The 24,105-nt window shown below is 44.7% G+C and overlaps 1 protein-coding gene across 2 annotated transcripts in view; it reads right to left on the bottom strand.

Moving 5' to 3' along the window:
• Positions 1 to 22,791, bottom strand: part of LOC144497209 (4-trimethylaminobutyraldehyde dehydrogenase-like) — a 42,697-nt gene extending 19,906 nt beyond the window's left edge. The window contains exons 1-3 of one of the 2 annotated variants that reach the window (XR_013498528.1): positions 22,078 to 22,452; positions 14,555 to 14,700; positions 4,315 to 4,444 (exon numbers count right to left, since the gene is read on the bottom strand). Coding sequence is in view for 1 of the 2 variants with exons in the window: in XM_078218108.1 (XP_078074234.1) it covers positions 4,315 to 4,444; positions 14,555 to 14,700; positions 22,078 to 22,243 (442 nt within the window). In the remaining variant the exon portion in view is untranslated. Of the gene's footprint in view, positions 1 to 4,314; positions 4,445 to 14,554; positions 14,701 to 22,077 lie in introns of both variants that reach the window. The other variant, XM_078218108.1, reaches the window with a different exon arrangement.
• Between the last annotated feature and the right edge of the window lie 1,314 nt (positions 22,792 to 24,105).

Genomic DNA, 24,105 nt, shown 5'->3' with positions numbered 1-24,105 from the left:
ATGATGAGTGCTGTTTTGTAGAAGCAGGTAGAAGCTCAGCACATAAAGCCAGAGGCAGCATTAGACCAGTGCAGAGACCAGGTTAGCGATTTGTAGAGTCAACAACCTGGCATTAACATATATTTTTAAAATTCATTCTTGGGATATGGGGGTCACTGGCTAGGCCAGCATTTATTGCCCATCCCCAAATTACCCTCGAGAAGGTGGTGGTGAGCTGTCTTCTTGACCCGCTGTGGTCCATGTGGTGCAGGTACACCCACAGTGCTGTTAGGGAGTTCTAGGATTTTGACCCTGCGACAGGAGGAATAACAGAATATTTCCAAGTCAGGATGGTGAGTGGCTTGTAGGGGAACTTCCAGGTGGTGGCGCTCCCATGTCTCTGCTGCCCTTGTCCTTCCAGACGGTAGCGGTCGTGGGTTTGGAAGATGCTGTCTAAGGAGCGTTGGTGAGTTCCTGCAGTGCATCTTGTAGATGGCACACACTTCTGCTACTGTGCGTCAGTGGTGGAAGAAGGTATGTAGTAATCAACATGAGTTTTCTTTGCCATTTTCGATGCCATGCAACTTCATGGGGTTCAGAGCCAATGTTGAGGGCAACTCCTTCCTGATTGTGTACCACTGTGTGCTGCCACCTCTGTTGGGTCTATTCTCCAGGTAGGGCTAGATACACCCAAGGATAGTGATGGGCGTGCCTGGGAAGGTGTACGTAAGGTCTGATTCCGTGAGCATGACTGTGTCAGGCTGTTGCTTGACTAGTCTGTGAGACAGCTCTCCCAAAACTAATCCCCAGCTATTAGTAAGGAGGACTTTGCAGGGTCAATAGGGTTGAGTTTGCTGTTGTCATTTCTGGTGCCTAGGTCGATGCTTGGCGATCCAGCTAGTTTCATTAGGCATTTTAGCAATTTGATACATTGTTTTGGACTTGGAGTCACATGTAGGCCTGACCAAGGAAGGACAGCAGATTTCTTTTCCTAAAGGACATTAGTGAACCAGATGGGTTTTTATGACAATCAGCAATGGTTTGTTTCATGGTCATCATTCAACTTTTTTTTTTACTGAATTCAAATTTCATCGTCGACAGTAGCGGGATTCAAATTTGGGTTCCCAGAGCATTATTCTGGGTCTCTGGATTAAGCACAGTAAGAAATCTCACAACACCAGGTTAAAGTCCAACAGGTTTATTTCATTCTACATCTTATTGTGCTTACCCCAGTCCAACGCCAGCATCTCCACATCTCTGGATTAATCAAGCAACAATATCACTACCCACCTCCCTCCCTAATAGAAAGGAAAATGTGGGGAAATGTGGAGCTCCTGGCTTGTTTTCATTCTAATTCTAGCTCTGTGTAAGTGTGCAGATATTATATTGTAATTAGCCAAACGGGGCAAGGATTGAGCAAATAGTAAGAGCTTTGATGTGTTCCCTGGGCCACCACGCCAAGAGAGGCAATCACCGGTTGGTACTTGGGTCTCTGGCCATCACAGCAGTCTGAAAATTCCTCAAAGCCCTCTCGCAGGAGTGGCTTAATTTTTAAATGAGAAATGTGTGATAAATTCACAAGTGTTTACACATCGGTGGATGAGGTTACATAGGAGCAGAAGTCGGTTATCTATCCTGTCGAGTTTCATCCGTCGTTCAATTAGATCATGGCTAGCCTACATCTGAACTCCATCTATCAGTTGGGAACAGAAAGAGTGGATAGATAGAAGCGGTTTCCGCTGGTTGGATGGCACAGTGGTTAGCACTGCTGCCTCACAGCTCCAGGGACCTAGGTTCAATTCCCGACTTGGGTGACTGTCTGTGTGGAGTTTACACGTTCTCCCTGGGTCTGTGTGGGTTTCCTCTCACAGTCCAAAGATGTGCGGGTCAGATGCATTTGGCCATGCTAAATCGCCCCTTCGTGTCCCGGGATGTGTAGGTTGGAGGGGTTAGCGGGGTAAATGTGTGGGGTTGTGGGGATAGGGCCTGGGGTGGGATTGTTGTCAGTTCAGACTCGATGGCCTGAATGGCCTCCTTCTGCACTGTATGGTTTCTATGATTTCAATTAATTTTGAGAAATAGTCAAAAAATTAGGGCCGAATGTTTGAGTGAAACACTTTCATACTGAAAAAGGTGGTAGTAGTTTGGAACATTCTTCTGCAAATGACAACAGATGTTAGATCAATTCTTGATTATGGAAGGTAGGTGGAGATAATGTTCTTACCCCTCTGTTTGTAAACAACGCATCTCAAAAATGAATGGACGGATTTCAATGTTATTGGTACACAGATAGGGTATGGCTCAAAGAAGAATTGATCAGGTTTTGCCAAAGGTATAGATCTGGATCCTGGAATTTATTTAAAGGATCTGTTAACATTGGGAGTTGGGACAAATAGACTTTTTAAAAAAAATATAATGTTGTGGGTTGTTTGATTTAGAATGTTGTTGATTGTTTTAGAATGTCGTGGACCATCTCAGCTGCTGTGGTGGAATTTGGCACAGCTGTCAAAACGTGAGCAGAGTTTTCAAAGCAGGTTGTTAGATATGGATCAGCCAGAAGCCTCTTCAGTAAGATGGCAGCTCTTACATTAAAAAATTATGTTTTCCAGCTTTGTGCTTAACGGATCATCAACCTGACAGGGAAAAGCCTCAAGGAAGAGCTGGGTAATTGCAGTAATGTTGAAGTAACATAGCATGGTGGACATATGAGTTCTATGGGATGCCCCCTTCACTTGTTTTAAAATAGAATTTGATAGATCTTTGTTCGCCAAAAGGTATTAAAAGGTATGGGGTAAAGGCATGAATTTGGAGTAGGTAGCAGACCGGCGACAATCGCATCGAATGGCAGAACAGGCACAAGGAGCTAAATAGACTAGCAGTCTAAATAGACTGTTCCCATGTTCCAGGTGTCTTAACCCTCACTCAACAAAAACAGCCCATTGATTTCTTATCCATCACCTTAACTGGCAGGTTGCTGGTGGGAAAATCATACAAGTGAAACCTTAGCTGCAAAAATCTCCAGTATTCAGTATTGCTTCTCTAAAACATGATATTTACACCACATAAGATAGCACTGGGGAAATACCAGCATCGAATGTCTTCATGATTCTGGGTTTGGAAGAAGTGAAAGTGACAAGAACCATTTCAAGTTTTGCTTTCAGTTGTCATCCAATAAAGCGAGTTGAAAAACTAGCTTGGCCTTGAAAGCCCACACTTCCAGACTGGGTGGTTCACACCCAAAGGTCCTCAGTCATGTGCAAAAATTTAGCATCAGGCACAGTGCCAAGGGGGCAACTTTTACATCTGTGGAACTCTATTATGTCATTGGCAAATGAAGAAAACATCAATTCCCCCACCTTTAGGGAGAGAGGTGGAGCTGGGGGTGGGGGAACCTCAAAACATTTCTGGTCTGCAACAAGAAATGTTAAGAAAATGGCAGTCACTTTATTGGAATGAAATTTGCAGAAACACCTGCCAGTTCCAACCACGTCAAAAGGGGGCATTGCTGAAAGAATTTTTGGGTGTGTCAGAGGAGTAAATTACAGTTTGGTGCCACAGTGTGGTCAAATACTGTACTACACATCAAAGGAACATTCATGGCAAAATAATGAATGAGCAGAAACAATGAGATTGACAAAGGGATCAACAACAATTTACAGGGAGGTGATGGCCTCGTGGTATTATCGCTGGACTACTAATCCAGAAACTCAGCTAATGTTCTGGGAACCCGAATTCCACCAGGACAGATGGTGGAATTTGAATTCAATAAAATATATCTGGAATTAAGAATCTTCTGATGACCATGAAACCATTGTCGATTGTCAGAAAAACCCATCTGTTTCACTAATGTCCTTTAGAGAAGGAAATCTGCTATCCTTACCCGGTCTGGCCTACACGTGACTCCAGAGCCACAGCAATGTGGTTGACTCTCAACTGCCCTTTGAAGTGGCCTAACAAGCCACTCAGTTCAAGGGCAACTCGGGATGGGCAATAAATGCTGGCCAGCCAGTGACGCCCATATCCCATGAATGAATAATAAAAAAACACTTGCATTTATAAAGCACCTTTATAAAGTGGTAAAGCCTCCCAATGAGAACCACAGGTTCATTCAGAAACAAGGTCATGAAGATGTACATTTTAATGAACTCTTTAATGAGATAACAGGGTGAGGGAGATCATTCCTGAGGTTAGGGGCCTGGACAGTTGCTGTCAATGCTGGAGTGATGAAAATTCTGCTCAACTCTTACAAGAATTTATGTGAATTTTCCTCAACTTTTTACGAATGAGGGCTCTGTTTAGGATTATTTTGGTTCAGTTTTGCAAGTTTGTTCTTACCAGCTAGTGTTTGAGCAACTCCAGCATAATATTCCACAGCCTGCCATGCTGTATCCACATCGACTCTGGATTCAGTAATGGGTTTTCCAGTATTAATGGATTCCACAATTGCAATATCTTCTCTCTGCTCCTGGTTCGATAAAAGGCAAACAGTTTAACTGTTTGTGCAACTATTGACAGGACAAGATAACTTTTCTTGCAGTACATATATTGACATTTCTCTCCCTTCCCCTCAACTTATTTTAATCTATCACCTTGCCTATGACCAACAATGCCCAGTATCAAAGTTAGTACTCAGTCTTCCTTTACCCTCAATCAAAGATTCTACTCCCCTCCCGCCCAATCTGGTTGAAAAGGCCCTTGACCACATCTGTCCCATTTTCTGCACTTCTGTTTTGATCCTTCCCCTCTCCCCAATACCACAATAGTGCTTCCTTACTCTTACCATCCACAACATCAGCTTCTGTATACAATGGATCACTCTCTACCACTTCCATCCACCTCCATTGTGAAGCCACCATCAAATACTTCTTTCCCAGCCCTCCCTTATCAGCATTCCTCAGGAACTGTTCCCGCCATGGTCCACTCCTCAGTCACCCCCATATACATCCCGTTCCTCCACGCGAGTGCAGAGAATGTCCTTTTATCACCTCAGTTCTCACTGTCCAAGTCCACAAACTCTCCTTCCCGGTGAAACACTAATTTACTTGTACTTCTCTCAACTCAGCATAGTGTAGTCATCGACTTCAGGAAGCGTAGTGGAGAACATGCCCCTGTCTACATGAATGGGGACAAAGTAGAAAGGGTCGAGAGCTTCAAGTTTTTAGGTGTCCAGATCACTAACAAACTGTCCTGGTCCCCCCATGCCGACACTATAGTTAGGAAAGCCCACCAACACCTCTACTTTCTCAGAAGACTAAGGAAATTTGGCTGACTTTTACAGATGCACCATAGAAAGCATTCTTTCTGGTTGTATCACAGCTTGGTATGGCTCCTGCTCTGTCCAACACCATAAAAAACTAGAAAGGGTCATGAATGAAGCCCAGTCCATCAAGCAAACCAGCCTCCCATCCATTGACTCTGTCTACACTTCCCGCTGCCTCGGCAAAGCAGCCAGCATAATTAAGGACCACACACACTCCAGACATTCTCTCTTCCACTGGGAAACAGATACAAAAGTCTGAGGTCACGTACCATCCGACTCAAGAACAGTTTCTTCCCTGCTGCCATCAGACTTTTGACTGGACCTACCTCGCATTAAGTTGATCTTTCTTTATACCCTAGCTATGATTGTAACACTACATTGAGTTCTCTCCTTTCTTTCTCTCTAAACAGAATGTTTTGTCTGTATAGCGTGAAGGAAACAATACTTTTCACTGTATACTAATACATGTGACAATAATAAATCAAATCAAAAGTATTCTCTGCTCACAACACAGTTCCTTCTACATTGAGGAGAGCAAATGTGTTTTGGGCAAACTCTTTGAAGAACATCTCTATTCAGTCTGCAGCACCACCCCCCCTCCCCCAACCCCCTCTCCCCCCCCTCCCCCAACCCCTCTCCCCCCCCACAGCCCACGGAAATTTCAATCATTTCACAATGACCTATTCTTATTTTTAATTCATTCACAGGTTTTGGACAATGCTAGCGAGACCAGTATTTATTGCCCATTCTTATCTATCCCTGAAAAGATGTTCTTGTGATGATGTGATACCATTTAGGAGGTCAGTTAAGATTAAAGTATATAATGTTAGTCTGGTGTCACATGTAGGCTAGACCAGGTAAGGATGTCAGGCTTCCTTCCCTGAAGGATATTAAGTGAACCAGATGGGTTTTTACATCAATCCAGATGTGTTTCATCGCCATCATTACTGCAGCGAGTTTTTCATTCCAGATTTCAGCATACCCAAATTCAAATTCCCCAGCTCCCCTGGTGAACTCGCGTCTCCGGATTATTCATCCAGGTCTTTGGATCACAGTCCAATAACATAAAGGGATGCTCCTTTAAAATTGAGATGAGGAGGAATTTCTTCAGCCAGAGGGTGGTGCATCTGTGGAACTCATTGCCACAAAGGGCCAGATCATTGAGTGCCTTTAAGACAGAGATAGATAGGTTCTTGATCAATAAAGGGATCAAGGGTTGTGGGGAGAAGGCAGGAGAATAGGGATGAGAATCATATGAGCTATGATTGAATGGCAGAGCAGACTCGATGGGCCAAATGGCCTAATTCTGCTCCTACATCTTATGGTCTTATCATATCCGACAAATGCCTATGAGAGGAGTTTTATTTCGATCTCAAAAATAATCACCAACAAGATGACAACATAAAAAGGAAGACATACATTTTATAGCACCTTTCATGACCTCAGATATCCAAAGTGCTTCACAGCCAAGGAAGTACTTGAAGTGCAGTAACAGTCATGACATAGGAAAATGTAGACTGCAAATTGCATTCAGCAACATTTCATAAACAGCAAGAAAATATTGGCGAAAAAATTAGCAATGCTACTTGGGAGATAAAATATTTTGGGGGAGGCCATTGGGTAGTGGTATTGTCATTAGGCTGATAATCCAAAGACCCAGGGTAATGTCTTTGGGGACCTGGGTTCAAATCCCACCGCAGCAGATGGTGAAATCTGAAATCATAGAACAAGTCTAGTGATGACCGTGAAGCCATTGTCGGAAAACCCATCTGGTTCACTAATGCCTTTAGGGAAGGAAATCTGCCACCCTTACCTGGTCCCTACATGCAACTCCAGATCCACAACAATATGCTTGATTCTTAAACCAAAAGAGAAAATGCTGGAAAATCTTAGCAGGTCTGGCAGCATCTGTAAGGAGAGAAAAGAGCTGATGTTTTGAGTCCAGGTGACCCTTTGTCAAAGCTTTCTCTTTTGGTTTCAGATTCCAGCATCCGCAGTAATTTGCTTTTATCAAGTGTTTGATCCTCAAGTGCCCTCTGAAATTGCCCAGCAAGCCATTCAGTTCAAGGACAATTAGGGATGGGCAATAAATACTGATCAAACCAACGATGTCCACATCCCGTGAGTGATTTAAAAAATATTTACCCGGGATAGTAGGAAGGAAATACACTGCTTATAGAACCATAGAAAATTACAGCTCAGAAACAGGCCTTTTGGCCCTTCTTGTCTGTGCCGAACCATTTTTTGCCTAGTCCCACTGACCTGCACTTGGACCATATCCCTCCACACTCCTCTCATCCATCTATCCGTCCAAGTTTTTCTTAAATGTTAAAAGTGACCCCGCATTTACCACTTTATCCGGCAGCTCATTCCACACTCCCACCACTCTCTGCGTGAAGAAGCCCCCCCTAATATTCCCTTTAGACTTTTCTCCTTTCACCCTTAACCCATGCCCTCTGGTTTTTTTCTCCCCTAGCCTCAGCGGAAAAAGCGTGCTTGCATTCACTCTATCTATACCCATCAAAATCTTATACACCTCTATCAAATCTCCACTCAATCTTCTACGCTCCAGGGAATAAAGTCCCAACCTATTCAATCTCTCTTTTTTTTTTAATCTCTCTATATTTTTAAATAGTACACTCATCGCCACAGAAGCTGTGGAGACCAGGTCATCGACTGTATTTAAGACACAGATAGATAGGTTCTTGACTGATAAGAGGATCAAAGGTTATGGAGAAAAGGCAGAAGAATGGGGTTGAGAAACATATCAGCCATGATTGAATGGGAGAGCAGACTCAATGGGCCAAATGGCCTAATTCTGCTCCTATATCTTATGGTCTTGTGATTATTTAAAGTAGGCACATTATGACAGCAAGGCATAGCAAAAGAGCTCATTCAAGCATTCTTACATGCTGTCAAGTCCCTAATATTGTCATCAATATCAAGAGAAGATGTCAACTCCAGGAAGTATCCCCATCAAAAGCAAAATACTGAAAACTTCAGACATCCGTGGCATAAAAGGCACACTGCTGGTCAAACAATATCCGCAGGGAGGACAGTCAATCAATGTTTCGGGCCAAGAGCCTCCTCTCTGCCGAGTGTGCTTTCAGCTTGGTTCCTTTTTACTTACAGGAAGTAATCACATTGGGCCAATCTTGGGCACTTCTGACAATCAGACATTTGTCCACAGGATAACCTTTGCGAGACTGTTCTGTCCTCTTGAGTGTGGGCTGGATGGAATTTTGATTTCAAACAAATGATAACAGATAGCATCTGATGAGGACATGGCAGTTGAACAATCAAGCAGTGGAAACATAGACAAAAACAGAAAATGCTGGAAAATCTCAGCAGGTCTGACAGCTTCTGTGGAGAGAGAGAATAGAGCCAATGATTCGAGTCTGGATGACCCTTCTAGCTCTGACAAAGGGGGTGGTTATAGCGGTGAGGGTAGGGAATTCAGATATCACATGAGTGCAACTACTTACTAGAGGAATATATCAGTGATTCCACAAAAAAAGCAGAAATCTGACAGAAAAGAACTTGAGTTAATCCTTTGCAAAACACTTCTGTAACCATGGTTACCTAGCTTGAAACCGAATGACGTGTGCCAGAAGGGATATTTCCATGTCAGCCCAATCCCAAGCCCATGTTTACCACAGAATATGGCCAAAATTCAAGCTCCCAAGCGGTTAGGTGAAGCAATTTGTATTTGTTTCTAACTTTCTTCCCCTGCCTGAAAGGTTAATTTCCTTCCCATTTTCAAAAACCACGTCCCCGTCTAAGAGGCTGTTGGATGACTGGTTGCTGGGCAGCGACAACAAGGTCACAGAAACACAGCAGCTAGTGGGAACCTCACTCGATCCAAATTTTATCTTTTGCAACCAGGAAAACAGCTGGCTCTGTGCCTGTTGGACAGTGCAGTTAGTCAGCAAGTCACACAGCTGCAACTCCACACCACAGTGCTCCCCACCATCCAATCTGAAGACAGTCTAGTTTCCCCTGGTACCTCAGGGTCCAAATTGCAGGCTTCAAAGGTTTGACTGCCACATGCACCAACTGATCCTACTCTGCGGGTGAAACCAAACAGGCTCGACCAACTCAGGAAAAGCTGGGATAGGGAAAGTTCAGCCAGGGTTCTGCTCCCAATGCAATGCAGCAAGCATCAGCTGAGAAAACTCAGTTTGTGAATGTTGACCAACACCAGAGTGGGGTTCAGCTGCGTTGCCATTGATGGCAAAATATCTTACAACACCTGGCACCTCTCAGAGGCCTAGGTACCAGGGGGCTGCCAGCAATACTTACAGCCATTAACCTGAGCTTCCAAGAAAGGAGAGAAAACCTGGATGAGGAGAATAATCAGTAGAGCAATAAATCTGGCAGAATCAGCTCGCCACCTCCCTATTCCTTCTCAGCTACTTACAACATATAACTTAGTGATAATATTCTGATTATGTATCTATAAAAGGGTTTCATTCTGAGGATTACGTTGGTTTTATTTACTTCACTGCCCTCTTAATTCTGTCCCCCTTCCTTCCCTCGTAAGGAAGGAAAGAGACTTGCTTTCACTATTTTTGCATAATGTTGTTCTTCATAAATAAAGTGGACAGATACTGAATTGCAAGTAAATCGATTGGGATCCGAGCTTCAGTCGCAATTCAGCAGCAATCAAACGCACTGTAGCAACTCTAAACAATTGGCATTTGTACTGATAGCTCAGTGGGGAAAAGATACTGCGTAGTGTGACATTGAACCATATCCCAGGGCAATGATTCCCAATCTTTTATATGTGGCGGCACACCTCTATGAGGCACCTTTTTCTCTGAACTGCCCTCTGGCAGGAGGCATTTTTGGGGCATATTTTGTATCCTGTCTTGAATTTACACACGAGTGAGTGTCTACCAACACAAGTTACTTTTCTGGAAGCTTTTCAAACTAATTATAAATGTTTACATCATCACATTTAACAATATTAATTGGAAGTGTAAAATACTGATCTGTGTAGACAACTTCCATTAACGCTTGAAGGGTGAAAACTGGCTAAATGGCCAATAATAATTTAGCATTTGAAATGCAAATGTCATTGCGGGGCGGGGCGCGGGGCCATTGCGGGGCGGGGTGAGGGGCCATTGCGGGGCGGGGCCATTGCGGGGCGGGGAGCGGGGCGGGGCGCGGGGCCATTGCGGGGCAGGGCGTGAGGCCATTGCGGGGCGGGGCGCGAGGCCATTGCGGGGCGGGGCGCGAGGGACGAAGAAACTAAGGTGAGCATTGGATCCCACAAAGTGCAAGTCCACCACTGCCTCTTATGCAGCTCGATTCTAATCCTCATCACTGGCAGCCATGCCACTGTGCCACCAGGGGGAGTTTTATTTGATTCTAAGCAATGAAGACTATTGCACACACAATAACATCTGGCATTCATACAGCACCTTTAATTCCATTTCCCCCCGAAAGGCGTGCTGGTTAGGTGCATTGGCCTTGCTAAATTCTCCCTCAGTGTACCCAAACAGGCGCCAGAGTGTGGCGGCTAGGGGATTTCCACAATAACTTCATTGCAGAGTTAATATAAGCCTACTTGTGACACTAATAAATAAATGAAAATAAACCTCTCCGTCCTTTTATGACACTCCTTAAAATCTACCTCCTTGCCCAATCTTTTGGCTATCTGGCCTTGTTGTCAGATTTTGTTTGATAAATCCTGTGAAGCACCTTGGGACGTTTTACTGCATTGAAAGGGACAATGTAAATGTAAACTGTTGTTGCTGAATGGGTAATACATGGAAGCGCCACCTGGTGGCACTGGGCACAGGTGCGCTGCCCAATGTGATACAGAACCATGCAGACCAGAGGCATGTCCGATCTACACCGAGCTGGGTAATGCTAGTGTGGGTACAAATAGAGGGACCATAACTACTCAACATGAAGAAAAGCCCACTCCTGACAACTGGAAACTGCATACACACAGCTAGAGAGAATTGAATTACATTCAGTCACAATACTCTGCAGCTCAATATTAGAAACAGGCCAGTCGGCCCAACTGGAACATGGCATTTAAAATCCACTTCAGCCTCCTCAGATCCTACTTCATCTCAATTCATCAATGTATCATTCTTGTCTTTTTTGATTCCTTCCTGTACTTAACAGGCTTCTCTTTAAATGCTTTTGTAGCCAAGAATGGCATTCCCACCCACCAACGCTGGAAGGAGCATTTCCAACAGTTCCTCAACCACAGATACATAGCAGTAGCTGTTTCTCTCCAGGCTGTCACCCAGTATGCTTTAGTAAAATCCATGGATGAACCACCATCAGTGCGAGAGCTGCAATAAGCAATCAAATGTATAGAAAATGATGCCTGTGCCCCCCCCCTCCCCCCCCCACCCCACACACAACCCGCCCCGGGGTATTTCAGCTAAGGTCTTCAAAAATGGTGGGCTTTTGCTCACACATCAAGACTCTACACATTAATCCTACACATTTGGAAGGAAAGTGACTTTCCTCCCTCACCCACCCTCCCACCCACCCTTGATTTCAGGAATGTGACCATTGGAAGCATCAAGGCGACCAATAAATGCTGAAGACCTCTGCATTCATCAACGTGACCTAGGCATTAGTCTTAGTAAATCGTGGGGCTCTGTGGATTGTGCTCCAAAGATCTGGATGTCTAAATAATTTCAAGATGCCTCCATGCCAAAACTAAACTGACCACCAGAGACAGACATGATCGAGTTTACAAATAACTGCAGTCTTTGCCCTTCTGCACCAGATCTCAATCTCCTCAATTCTGCAGACAAGAAACCGGACTTGGGGCGGCACAGAGGCACAGCACTGCTGCCTCACAGCACCAGGGACCCAGGTTCAATTCTGGCCTTTGGTGACAGTCTGTGTGGAGTCTGCACATTCTCCTCGTGTCTGTGGAGGTTTCCTCCGGGTGCTCCGGCTTCCTCCCGCACTCCAAAGATGTACGGGTTAGGTGGATTGACCATGCTAAATTGACCCTTAGTGTCCCAAGCTGTGTAGGGGGATTTGATGGGTAAATACATGAGGTTACGAGGATAGGGCCTGGTGGGATGCTCTGTCGGAGGGTCGGTGCAGAGTCAATGGGCCGAATGGCCTCCTTTTGCACTGTTGGGATTCTATGATTCTGTCTTTTGAACATTGCTAAACTAAAACTCATATCAACCCACATCTGGCCAGCCAACTATTCCACCTTCCAAGTATATTGAAGGAGTGGCTCTCAAGTACGTTCAGCACTTCCCATAAAGGCAGCTACCTCTCTCAAAAGGCCAGCATTGACAAGGCGATCCAACACCAGATCTGCAGTACCAACTCAGCCTTCTACAAACCACAGCAGCGAGTGTTCCACAACAAAGACCTCCGCAAGTCAAAGTATTTGTGCACAGAGCAGTTGTCATCACCACATTCCTGTACTGCAGTGAGACTGGACTCGGCATCAGCCAGAGAAATTCCATCAGCAATGCCTCCGCTACATCCACTGGATTCAATGGAAGGACCAAGCAAATGTGTTCTCAGAATCATAGAATCCTACAGTGCAGAAGGAGGCCATTCGGCCCATCGAGTCTGCACCAACCACAATCCCACCCAGGCCCCATCTCCATAACCCCATGTATTTACCCTACTAGTCCCCCCTGACACTGGGGTCAATTTAGCATGGCCAATCAACCTAGCCTGCACATCTTTGGATTGTGGAAGGAAACCGGAGCACCCGGAGGAAACCCACGCAGACACAGGGAGAACGTGCAAATTCCACACAGACAGTGACCCTAGGCTGGAATTGAACCCGGGACCCTGGCGTTGTGAGGCAGCAGTGCTAACCACTGTGCCGCCCCTAATAATCAACCAGCAGCTTGATACCATCATTGTTGGCTGTCCCTCGATCCAAGGATGACGTCTACTCAGGGTCTCGAGTTTCCGTCACAACTCTTCAGGAGACTGAACAAGCCAATTGTCAACCAACAGACCTTTGAGCACTTGGGACAAGACGCGGTGGGTTAGGTGCACTGCCCATACTAAATTGCCCCTTAGTATCAGGTGGATTAGCAGGGTAAATATATGAGGTTACAGCGATAGGGCCTGAGTGGGACTGTTGTCGGTGCAGACTCAATGGGCCCAATGGCCTCTTTCTGCACTCTAGAGATTTTATGATTCTATAATTAATGGAACTTTACCCAAGAGATAACGCCTGTACGAAACAGCAATAAACTCTAAGTTAACTAACAGCCTAAGAAACGCCCAAACCCAGGTGCTGGAGAGTAGGTACAGAGGAGATGTCAGGGGTAAGTTTTTCACTCAGAGGGTGGTGGGTGCGTGGAATGGGCTGCCTGCAACGGTGGTGGAGGCGGATTCGATAGGGTCTTTTAAGAGACTTTTAGAAAAGTACATGGAACTTAGTAAGATAGAGGGTTATAGGTAAGCCTAGTAATCGCTAAGGTAGGGACATGTTCGGCACAACTTTGCGGGCTGAGGGGCCTGTATTGTGCTGTAGTTTTTCTATGTTTCTAAACAAATCATCCATTTCTTAAGCAAATTCTAGTCTTTCAACTGCCAATGTTGCACAATAATTTAACCTGTACTTTGCAATGCATCAAATTTAAAATACTCACTTTACCCTCCTATTGAAATCCCTTTGTGGGCTCATCCCTCCCCATCCAAACTCCTCCAGCCCTACAACCTTTCCTTCAATTTTGGACTCTTGCGCAGGCCCAGGTTCATTCACCCCTCCATTGGTGGCCACAGCATTAGCTATCTCGGCCCTAACCCTTTCTGCATATCTACCACTTTCTCCACCTTGATGACACCCTTTAAATCTGAGCTCTTTGATCAATCTTTTGGTCATTTGTCTAATGCCTCATTATGTAGCTTGGCATCAAACCTCATCTGATAAAACTCCTGTGATGTTTTACTAAGTTAATGGAGTAGGTAAATGGGTGGCACGGTTAGCACAGCTGCCTCACAGCACCAGGGACCCAGGTTCGATTCCCAGCTTGGGTCACTGTCTGTGCAGAGTCTGCACGTCCTCCCCGTGTCTGCGTGGGTTCCCTCCGGGTGCTCCGGTTTCCTCCCAAAATCCAAAGGTGTGCAGGTTAGGTCGATTAGCCATGCTAAATTGCCCCTTAGTGTCAGAGCGATAGTAGGGTAAATGCATGGGGGATTACGACGATAGGATCTGGATGGGATTGTTGTTGATGCAAGCTCAATGGGCCGAATGGCCTCCTTCTGCACTGTAGGGATTCTATGATTCTATAAATGTAAGTTGTTATTTCAACAAGCTGAAAATAAATTTAAATATATCACCCGTACTCTTATGAGTCTTGCAGCCTCAAGTAAGATGCGGCTTCTTTCCGAACCAGACAGTCGACTCCAGGTTTTATATGCTTCCTTGGAGCTCTGCACAGCAAGGTCTATTTCCTGTTGCCCTGAACAAAGGAAGTCACATATCACACGACCTACAAAAAAAAGAAAATAGTTAAGTCCTAAAGCACAGGAAGGGAACAGCCAAATGAACAGAGTGAAATAGTTCAATCTTTAGTATTTGGTCCATCAAAATACAAAATAGTAGGAAATTCTCATATTTGACCCCTGGCCCACCCCGTTAACTGATCTAATTAGAGTACTTCACTGCCCACAAGAGTAAATCACTCTGGCAATAAAACCAACATTCTGCAGATGCCGGAGATCTGAAATAAAACAGAAAATGCTGTAAAACACTCAGCAAGTTAGGCAGCGTCTGTGGAAAGATAGGCAGACTTGAATTTATCTGGTATCTTTCACTGCCTCAGGTCATTCCACTGTGCTTTACAGCTAATGGACTACTTTAGCCTTTGTTGTAATATCGAGATGGAAACAGTTAATGTCTCAGGTTGATATGACTTTATACTCAAACAGATTCTGACCAAAGGTCATCGACCTGAAATGTTAACTCTGTTTCTCTGAAGCTTTCTGGGTTATCATCCTCCCATGTATTTGCATTGTTTTGTTGAATCTGAAGCCACACCAATTGCAAATCGTACAAGACTGTCATTCTGATATGTTCTTGTGGAAAGTTCATAGCTTGGCAGCTTGGTTGAAAGCAACTCTTTTAATCCCTAGAAGGAGGGTACATCTCTTACAGGAAGATCACACCTTATTGTACTTTCAAATAGCCAACATTAATAGTACCGGCCAGCCCACTGGTATGGAAGGGGCTAAGGGAGGAGGGGGGACAAACTGGTCTATGTTTATGCTTCACACGAGCGTCCTGTCGTCCTGTTTCCCCTAACCCATACCTATTCACCCCTTCTCTCTCATGTTTATCCAGCTTCAATTTAAATGCATCTATGCTACTTGCTTCAACCATATCATACCAGTTCCACATTCTAACTACTCTCTGGGTAAAGAAGATTCTCCTAAATAGCCTCGTGGATTTAGTAGTGACCATCTTATATTTACAACCTAGTTTAGAACATTGTAACTTATCTTTCTGCTATTGTCTGACTCTTGTTTTTGCTCGTTTAATTTCTTAATGAATAGATTTGGAGACCGAATTATATTTCGTCGCAGTGTTATTAGTCTGACAGTCAGGAGCCAGATTCATAATATACACCTCATCAGTAAAAGGACTTTTGGTTCATCAGCCACTAGCTATTCTAGATTCTTTTGGCCTTCGGCTTTCCTGTGACTATTTTGCCCAAATTGTAGTAGCTGCATCCTGACAACAGATGGAATGTAAGCCGTCAGCCAGAAAGAGAAAAAAAAACTTATATTTATACAGCACCTTACACAACCTGGGGATGTAAAAATAACAACTTACATTTTATCGAATCCCTACAGTGCAGAACGAGGCCATTCGGCCCATCGAGCCTGCACCAACAACAATCCCACCCAGTCCCTATCCCCGTAATCCCACATATTTGCCCTGCTAATCCCCCTAACCTACACATCTTGGGACGCTAAGGGGCAATTTAGCATGGCCAATCCACCTAACCCACACATCTTTGGACTGTGAGAAGAAGCCGGAGCACCCGTAGGAAACCCACGCAGACACAGGGAGAATGTGCAAACTCCACACAGTCACCCCAGGCCGGATTTGAACCCGGGTCCCTGGCGCTGTGAGGTAGCAGTGCTAACCACTGTGCTGCCCCTAATTTATAGAATCATAAATACCTTCTTCCACTAGCTGCAAGCTACAGCAAATCTACCAGCTGATTTTTCCCCTGTGGAACCCACAGGGGAATTGAGATTGAGCTCCAACTATAGTCTGTTTATATTTTCTCTGCTTTAAGTTCAGCCCTGACCAAAAGTCTTCTCCTACTGGCTCTCTCAATCCAGTGAGATGTAGCCTACAACCAAAGAAACACTGCACTGCCTGTTTTCACAGCAAACACCCAACCGAATTAAACAAAATAACTTTCTACCCCCATTACAAAACTCTATGACAATGTGGCATGCTTTGGGATATTCTTAAAGAGAAAAGTAAACCCATAGGATTAATTTATATTTCTAATGGATGTAAGTGCCTTCTCTCCCAGAATTACTAGCTCTTATCTCTTTGGAGACAACAATAAAACATCTTGGCTCGACCAAAAGGTCCAGAAATTGATCCTTTGTTTGTTTATACTTCTAGCCCCACTTGTGAAGATAAACACAGGGTAAATTTTAACTGTAATTAATTTCTGGCTTGTTTGAATTGCGCTCATTTCATGGTTATTACCAGTTTCGCAATCAAGATTTTCCATTTAACACTTTAATTCCTAAAGGATATCCCTGAAACCAAAAGTTATATTCAGAAAGATATAAACCATGAACTAGATTTTCACAACACTATCTGCTGCTGAAATGCTCATCCATGCATTTCTTACTTTCAGACCCAACTATGCAAATGCTCTTCTTTCTGACCTTCTTTCTTCCACAAACGGGAACTCAAACAAAATTCCACTGCCCATTTCCTAATATCCACTAAGTCCTGTTCATCCCTCTACTCTCCGACCGACCATGGCACCCGGTCCACCAAAGCCTTGAATTTAAAACTCCTTGTGTGCCAATCCTCCTTTACGTCTTGCCTCACCTATCTCTAGAACATCCTTTGGCACTACAACCCCCCCAAGAACTGTCTTCTTCCAACTTTGGCCTCTTATGTATCCACAATTCTCTTTGCCTCACCATGTGCAGCCATGCCTTCGGGCTTTTAGGCCTTAAGCTACAGAAATCCATTCCTAAACTATTCTGAACCGCTCTTCCTTTAAGATGCTCATTAAAACCTACCGCTTGGAATGAACTATTAATCACTGCTCTCAGTGGTTCCATCTCTGGCTCAGTGTTAATTTTACGTAAGTGGAGTCAATTGCTTAACTCAACTCCAGGGATATTACCAATATTTGAGATAAATGGCAAATCTTTAAAACGTCAGGGATATATTTGCCTTCTTTGTACTTAACAAATTCAAAATTGGAGCATGTGGAAAGCCAAGATCTGTGATTGGTCATGTACAAAGGCAAATTAGATTTAAAGCAAAAATATTTTCATTGATTAAAATAATATATTTTTCAGGAAATCAAAGATGTATATTGTCTAAAATTGAAGGAAACAATAGCTTCAATTTAAACAGCTAAAAGATCACTGGAGAAGAGGATAGTAAACAATTGCAGCAGGAATGGCAAAATGATTTTAAGCTACGTTAGAATTTGGAGGTCATATTAAAAGGCTGAATATGCAAAAGAAAAAAATCCCAGGGAGAGATCTTAGAATCCCTACAGTGCAGAAGGGAGACCATTCAGCCATTCGAGCCTGCATCAACTCTCTGACAGAGTATCTTGCCCAGGCCCTTTTCCCTCACCCTATCCCCCTAACCTCACATTTACCGTGGCCAATCCACCTAACCAGCACATCTTTGGACTGTGGGAGGAAACTGGAGCACCCGGAGGAAACCCACGCAGACATGAGGAGAATATGCAAACTCCACAAAGACAGTCGCCCAAGGCCAGAATTGAACTTGGGTCCCTGGCTCTGTGAAGCAACCAATCCAAATGGACTCTGAGGAAATGGCAGAGATACGAACTGATTACTTTGCATCAGTCAAATTGTAACTGTTGAAATAAATAGTAATCATCCTAGTTATAATTAAAATCTTGAAATAGACTGGGTTGCATTGGGACAGATGGCATTCACCCAATGGTTTGAATAAGATTGTACACATACTTTGCGAGCACCTTGTCTTCCTCACCGGTAACAAATTAGAATCCGGAGCTGTGCCCTTTGATGAGAAGGGTGCACTGTACCCTCAAGAGGGAGTTGGACCTGTTACCGGAACAGGTTACATTGTACACAAGGTAGGCATTAATAAAAATGACAATGGGATCTCCGGGACTAGGTTTGCTCCCCTTGAGGAATCGGAGGGGAACTTCCCAGCTTGGCTTTTTTCATCCAGTTTTCCATCTCTCCCAGGCCACTACCTGGCACTCGGGGATAGTCTCTTGATCTGATGTACAAGGCAACTCATTTTTCTTTGTTCACAAGTCTCAAGATGCCCAGGCTTACAGTGGTTGGCCCCAGGTGTGAGGCTGTTTTGTTACAATACTGTTATAGCAGATTAAGCATGTTACGGTGGTTGCACTCAAGTCAGTAAGCTCCACGTGTGAGATTATCTTCACAGCGTTTTACGATCACATTCTGAAACCTGCTTAATTCTGGAGGCAATGTTTATCTGTTCTGCCAATCCACCCGCAACGTGGTGATGGTGGTCTCAGCCTTTGGGTTCAGTGGTTCAGTAACGGAATATTCACAACATTATGAGCACGGGTGCAACAACTTTCTGCACCAACTCTTGCAGGAACTAGATCTGCTCAGAAGCTCCACACCAAAGGCTTAATTACTGTCACAGTTATATGTCAGATACTGTTAGAAGCAATACCTGTTTTCAAAGCAAGTCAGAAGCATCTGGTTATACCAGTGTCACTATCCTGACCTATGGGCAGCAGAATCCATAGCTTCATATACACAGGCTTAAAATGAAAGCTTAAAGCTGAAACACAGTGCACACTGCAACAACAACTTACATACAACTTTGTTTTATAATGCTCCTGTGACATGCCTTTTATAAGGAGTATGAGGGGAGGCAATGGCCTAGTGGTATTAACGATAGACCATTAATTCAGAAACTCAGCTAATGTTCTGGGGACCCGTGTTTGAATCCCACCACGGCAGGTGGTGGAACGTGAATTCAATAGTAAAAATCTGGAATGAAGAATCTACTGATGACCACTAAATCACTGTCAATTGTCAGAAAAACCCATCTGGTTCATTAATGTCCTTTAGGGAAGGAAATCTGATGACCTTATCTGATCTGGCCTACATATATGTGACCCCAGAGCCACAGCAATATGTGGCTGACTCTCAACTGCCCTCTGAACAAGAGTAACTAAGGATGGGCAATAAATGCTGGCCAACCAGCGATGCCCATGTCCCACAAATGAATAATAAAAAAGAAATGGCCAAAAGCTTGCTCAAAAGGTAAGATTTAAGGAATATCTTAAAGGAGGCAGAGGGGGAAAAGAGGGACAGGGAGGGAATTCCAGAACTTAGGGCCTAGGGTCCACAACCTGTGGACTCATGTGGGTCCTGACTTTAATCCTTGAAACCCATTATCATGATTATTAAACAGCTTGTTTCAATTTTATCAGCATTGCACTTACAGAACGTATCATTCAAATAACCTTTTCGTGAAATGTTGTAAAACAAAAGTCTCTATCTTGTTTTTCAGAATTATTTGACATTTGAACAACAGTTTTTAGCTAAATTTTAAAAATGGCTCTTCTTGTTGTTAAGGTTGCCGAACCCTAGGCAGTTGAAGGCAATGATGGGGCAATTAAAATCACTGTTACACAAGAGGCCTGAATACACAGATATCGCAAAGGGTTGTCGGACTGGATGAGATTACAGAGATTGGGGGGTGGGGGCCATATAGGGATTTGAGAACAATGGTTAGATTTTCAAAACCAAGATGTTGCTTAACAAGCAGTTCAATGGGGACATGAAGGCCAGAATTTTACCGGAAAGGTCCACTGACCTCGGGAAGGATTTTACGGTTTTGGGACAAGCCAGGCCATAAAATCCCGCCCGAAGTGCTGACAGACGAAGGGGAAGGGGACTTGCTATGAGTTAAGACGCAGCAGGCAGAGTTTTGGATGAGCTCAAGATAACAGAGGATTGAAAGTGGGGAGTACATTGGAGTAATTAAATCTAGAGGTAACAAAGGCACAACTGAAGGTTTCAGCAGCTGATCTGACACAGGAGTAAGGTTAGGCAATGTTATGGAAATAGGCTTTTTTAGTGAGGACATGAATAAAAGGTCAGAAGGGGGGCGGGGGCGGCATTGTGGCACAGTGGTTAGCACTGTTGCCTCACAGCACCAGGGACCCAGGTCCAATTCTGGCCTCGGGTGACTGTGTGGAGTTTGCACATTCTCCCCATGCCTGCATACGTTTTCTCCGGGTGCTCCAGTTTCCTCCCACACTTCAAAGATGTGCAGGTTGGGCGGATTGGCCATGCTAAATTGCCCTGGAGTGTCAGGGTAACTACATGGGGTTAAGAGGATAGGGCCTGGGTGAGATTGTTGGCAGTGCAGGCTCGATCAGCCCTATGGCCTTTTTCTGCACTATAGGGATTCTATGATTCTATGATGATTCACATTAGTGATAGGTAACCTAACCATTAATATAAGAAATACAAAAATGATAAAAGCTGAACAGTTAGAAATTCTTTTGAAACTTAAAAGAAATTTGACTTTGCACCAACTGCAATTCTACCCTGACCTGACAATGCGAGGATACCATGAGCTAATCTGATGCCTTTAGGCCAAAATGCAAAACTCAATTTGCCTGGAATTATAATGTAGATCAATCTAGGGGAAGACATGGCCAAGCAGTAACACATACCCCATGCCAAAGGTGTTCCAGACATTAAGGGCTGCAAGATACTTGTACTGACTGTTGTTATATTCAGCTGACTCAAGGACAGTTTCTTCCCTGCTGCCATCAGACTTTTGAATGGACCTACCTTATGTTAAGCTGATCTTTCTCTATACTCTAGCTATGACTGTAACACTACATTCTGCACTCTCTCCTTTCCTTCTCCCATGTACTCTATGAACAGTATGCTTTGTCTATATAGCGCACAAGAAACAATACTTTTCACTGTATGCCCTAGCTATGACTGTAACACTACATTCTGCACTCTCTTCTTTCCTTCTCCCCTATGTGCCCTATGAACGGTATGTTTTGTCTATACAGAAGCACAAGAAACAATACTTCTCACTGTATCCCAATACATGTGACAATAATAAATCAAATCACTACAGGAGCACATCAGCTTCAGTGCCAGGCAACGTCTTGTCAAGTTGGTAATATGCTCATACTAACATTTCCAACTCTTTTGCAAAATAAAAGGCTGCATTCATTTCGGATTATTTTACAAGGATTGTAAAGGGGGGGGGGGGAGGTGGCTGGACTGCAGCTATCAGTTAAGAGAGGAAAGATGTGGGTGGCACAGTGGTTAGCAGGGACCCTGGTTCAATTCCCGGCTTGGGTCAGTGTGTGGCATGTGCACGTTCTCCCCGTGTCTGCATGGGTTTCCTCCGGATGCTCCGGTTTCCTCCCACAGTCTGAAAGACCTGTTGGTTAGGTGAATCGGCCATGCTAAACTCTCCCTCAGTGTACCCGAACAGGCGGTGGAGTGTAGCCCCACTAGGGGATTTTCACAGTGACTTCATTGCAGCGTTACGTCAGCCTACTTGCGACTAAATAAATAAAAACTTTGCTTTCCGGAAGATGCCCCGCCGCAGGAGGCTGTACCTGAGGCCGGTTCGTGCACCTTCTCCCTCCGGCTGTCCCCGTCCCCGCGGTGCGGCTGCAGCCGGCCTCCGTGCCGGTAGTTGAGCGGCTCCTTGAGTTGGAAAGCGCCGGTGGAGGCGGCGCGGAGCAGCGAGCTGGGAATCAGCCGAGAGCGGAGCAGCTCCATAGAGTCAGCGAGCTTCTCAATGACACTGCGGGAGACAGAGAGCAGGGGGGTGGCAGGAAGGCAACTGAAACAAAACCTCTGCCGGCAGCCACACCTAATGTTAGGTTTATTTGCAAATGTTTCAAGAAACGCTGCTTGGAATTGGCAGCAGCATATTTTGGGAAATGGACTTCGCTTTGCCTTTCAAAGCCGCGCCTCCCCCTCGCTGCGATTGGAGAGAGGGATTTATTGTATGAAATGCACTTTGTTCAATTCACTTTATTACTCTGCATTATTAAAGAAGGATTTGGTTTTAAATGTTTCACAATATCATTTCAACCACGGTTGTTGTAAAATGATCTCCTTTTCTGATTGTGAACGGAACCTCTGCTTAAAAATACCCACATTATTCTTCCTCCCTCCTCCCTCTTTCTGGTGTCAGAAGCCTCTCCACGGAGTCTCGGAGGCGACATAGCGAAAGGACGCCGAGGTGGAGTTGCAATGAGTGTTGTGCAGGGAGGGGACTCTGCACACTGAGCCCAAACACAGACAGTGCGCTTCCCAAAAGTGCTGTGGAGGGAGGGGACAATGCACAGGAGAGAGTCAAAGTTTATTTATTAGTGTCACATGTCACAAGTAAAAAACAATTAACACTGCAATGAAGTTACTGTGAAAATTCCCTTGTCGCCACACTCCCACGCCTGTTCAGGTCCACTGAGGGAGAATTTAGCATGGCACCTAACCAGCACATCTTTCACTACATAGAGCAAAGAAAATTACAGCACAGGAACATGCCCTCCAGCCCTGCACTGACCACGCTGCCCAACTGAACTAAAACCCCTTACCCTTCCGGAAAGAACAAAGAAAATTACAGCACAGGAACAAAATTGACTGTGGGAAGAAACCGGAGCTCCCGGAGGAAACCCACGCAGACACAGGGAGAACATGCAGACTCCGCACAGACAGTGACCCAATCCAGAATCGAACCGCTGTGAGGCATCAGTGCTAACCACTATGCTGCCCCAGGGGATTGTCACAGACATAGCGAGACAAGGCCATGTGCTAATTTAAACATGAGGATGGGCATTTTAAATTGGAGACATTTGGGGGGGCAGGATATCAACAAGAAGAAGGAAGTCAATGGTTACAGGGACCAGGCCAGAAAGTGGACTTAAGGCCACAATCAGATCAGCCATGGTGTTCTTGGATGGCAGAGCAGGCCCAAGACGCCGAATGGCCTACTCCTGCTCCTAAATTCTTACTTTCCTATGACAGTTTATTTATTAGTGCCACAAGTTAGCATGGCTAATGTACTTAGGCAGCACGTCTTTCGGACTGTGGAAGGAAACCGGAGCACCCCCGGTGGAAACCCACACAGATACGGGGAGAATGTGCAGACTCCGCACAGACAGTGACCCAAGCCAGGAATTGAACCCAGGTCCCTGGTGCTGTGAGGCAGCAATGCTAACCACAGTGCCACCATGCTGCCAAGACAGGGGTTTTGGGTGAACAGGACTTGATCAGGGCATGGAAAATAGGCAGAGCATCATGGCTGTACAGATTTATATGGAGGTCAGGAGGCTGGGCAGAAGAGCATTCAAAAAGTCACCATGAGATTCTATCCTGGACAATTGCATTGCGTTGGGAACCATTCAACAAAATGATTTAAATTGCTAACTTTGGATGGTTGTGCTGTTTTTACACTCACAGTTACTCTGAAAGAATTAGAAGGGAAAAAACACTTCTAATTTTCAGAGTAACTATTTTAAACACTCAGACCAAACCCTGCATGGCACACCCACCCCTCAGCCCCCCCAACCAACCAAGCACCCTATCCCTCACGGGATTCCTAATCCAACCTCCTGCCCTGACCTGTCTCCACA

Source organism: Mustelus asterias, chromosome 8, assembly GCF_964213995.1.
Source record: "Mustelus asterias chromosome 8, sMusAst1.hap1.1, whole genome shotgun sequence".
Lineage (NCBI taxonomy): Eukaryota > Metazoa > Chordata > Chondrichthyes > Carcharhiniformes > Triakidae > Mustelus > Mustelus asterias.
Note: the sequence above shows the minus strand (reverse complement) of the source record. Positions and strands in the feature narration are given on the sequence as shown.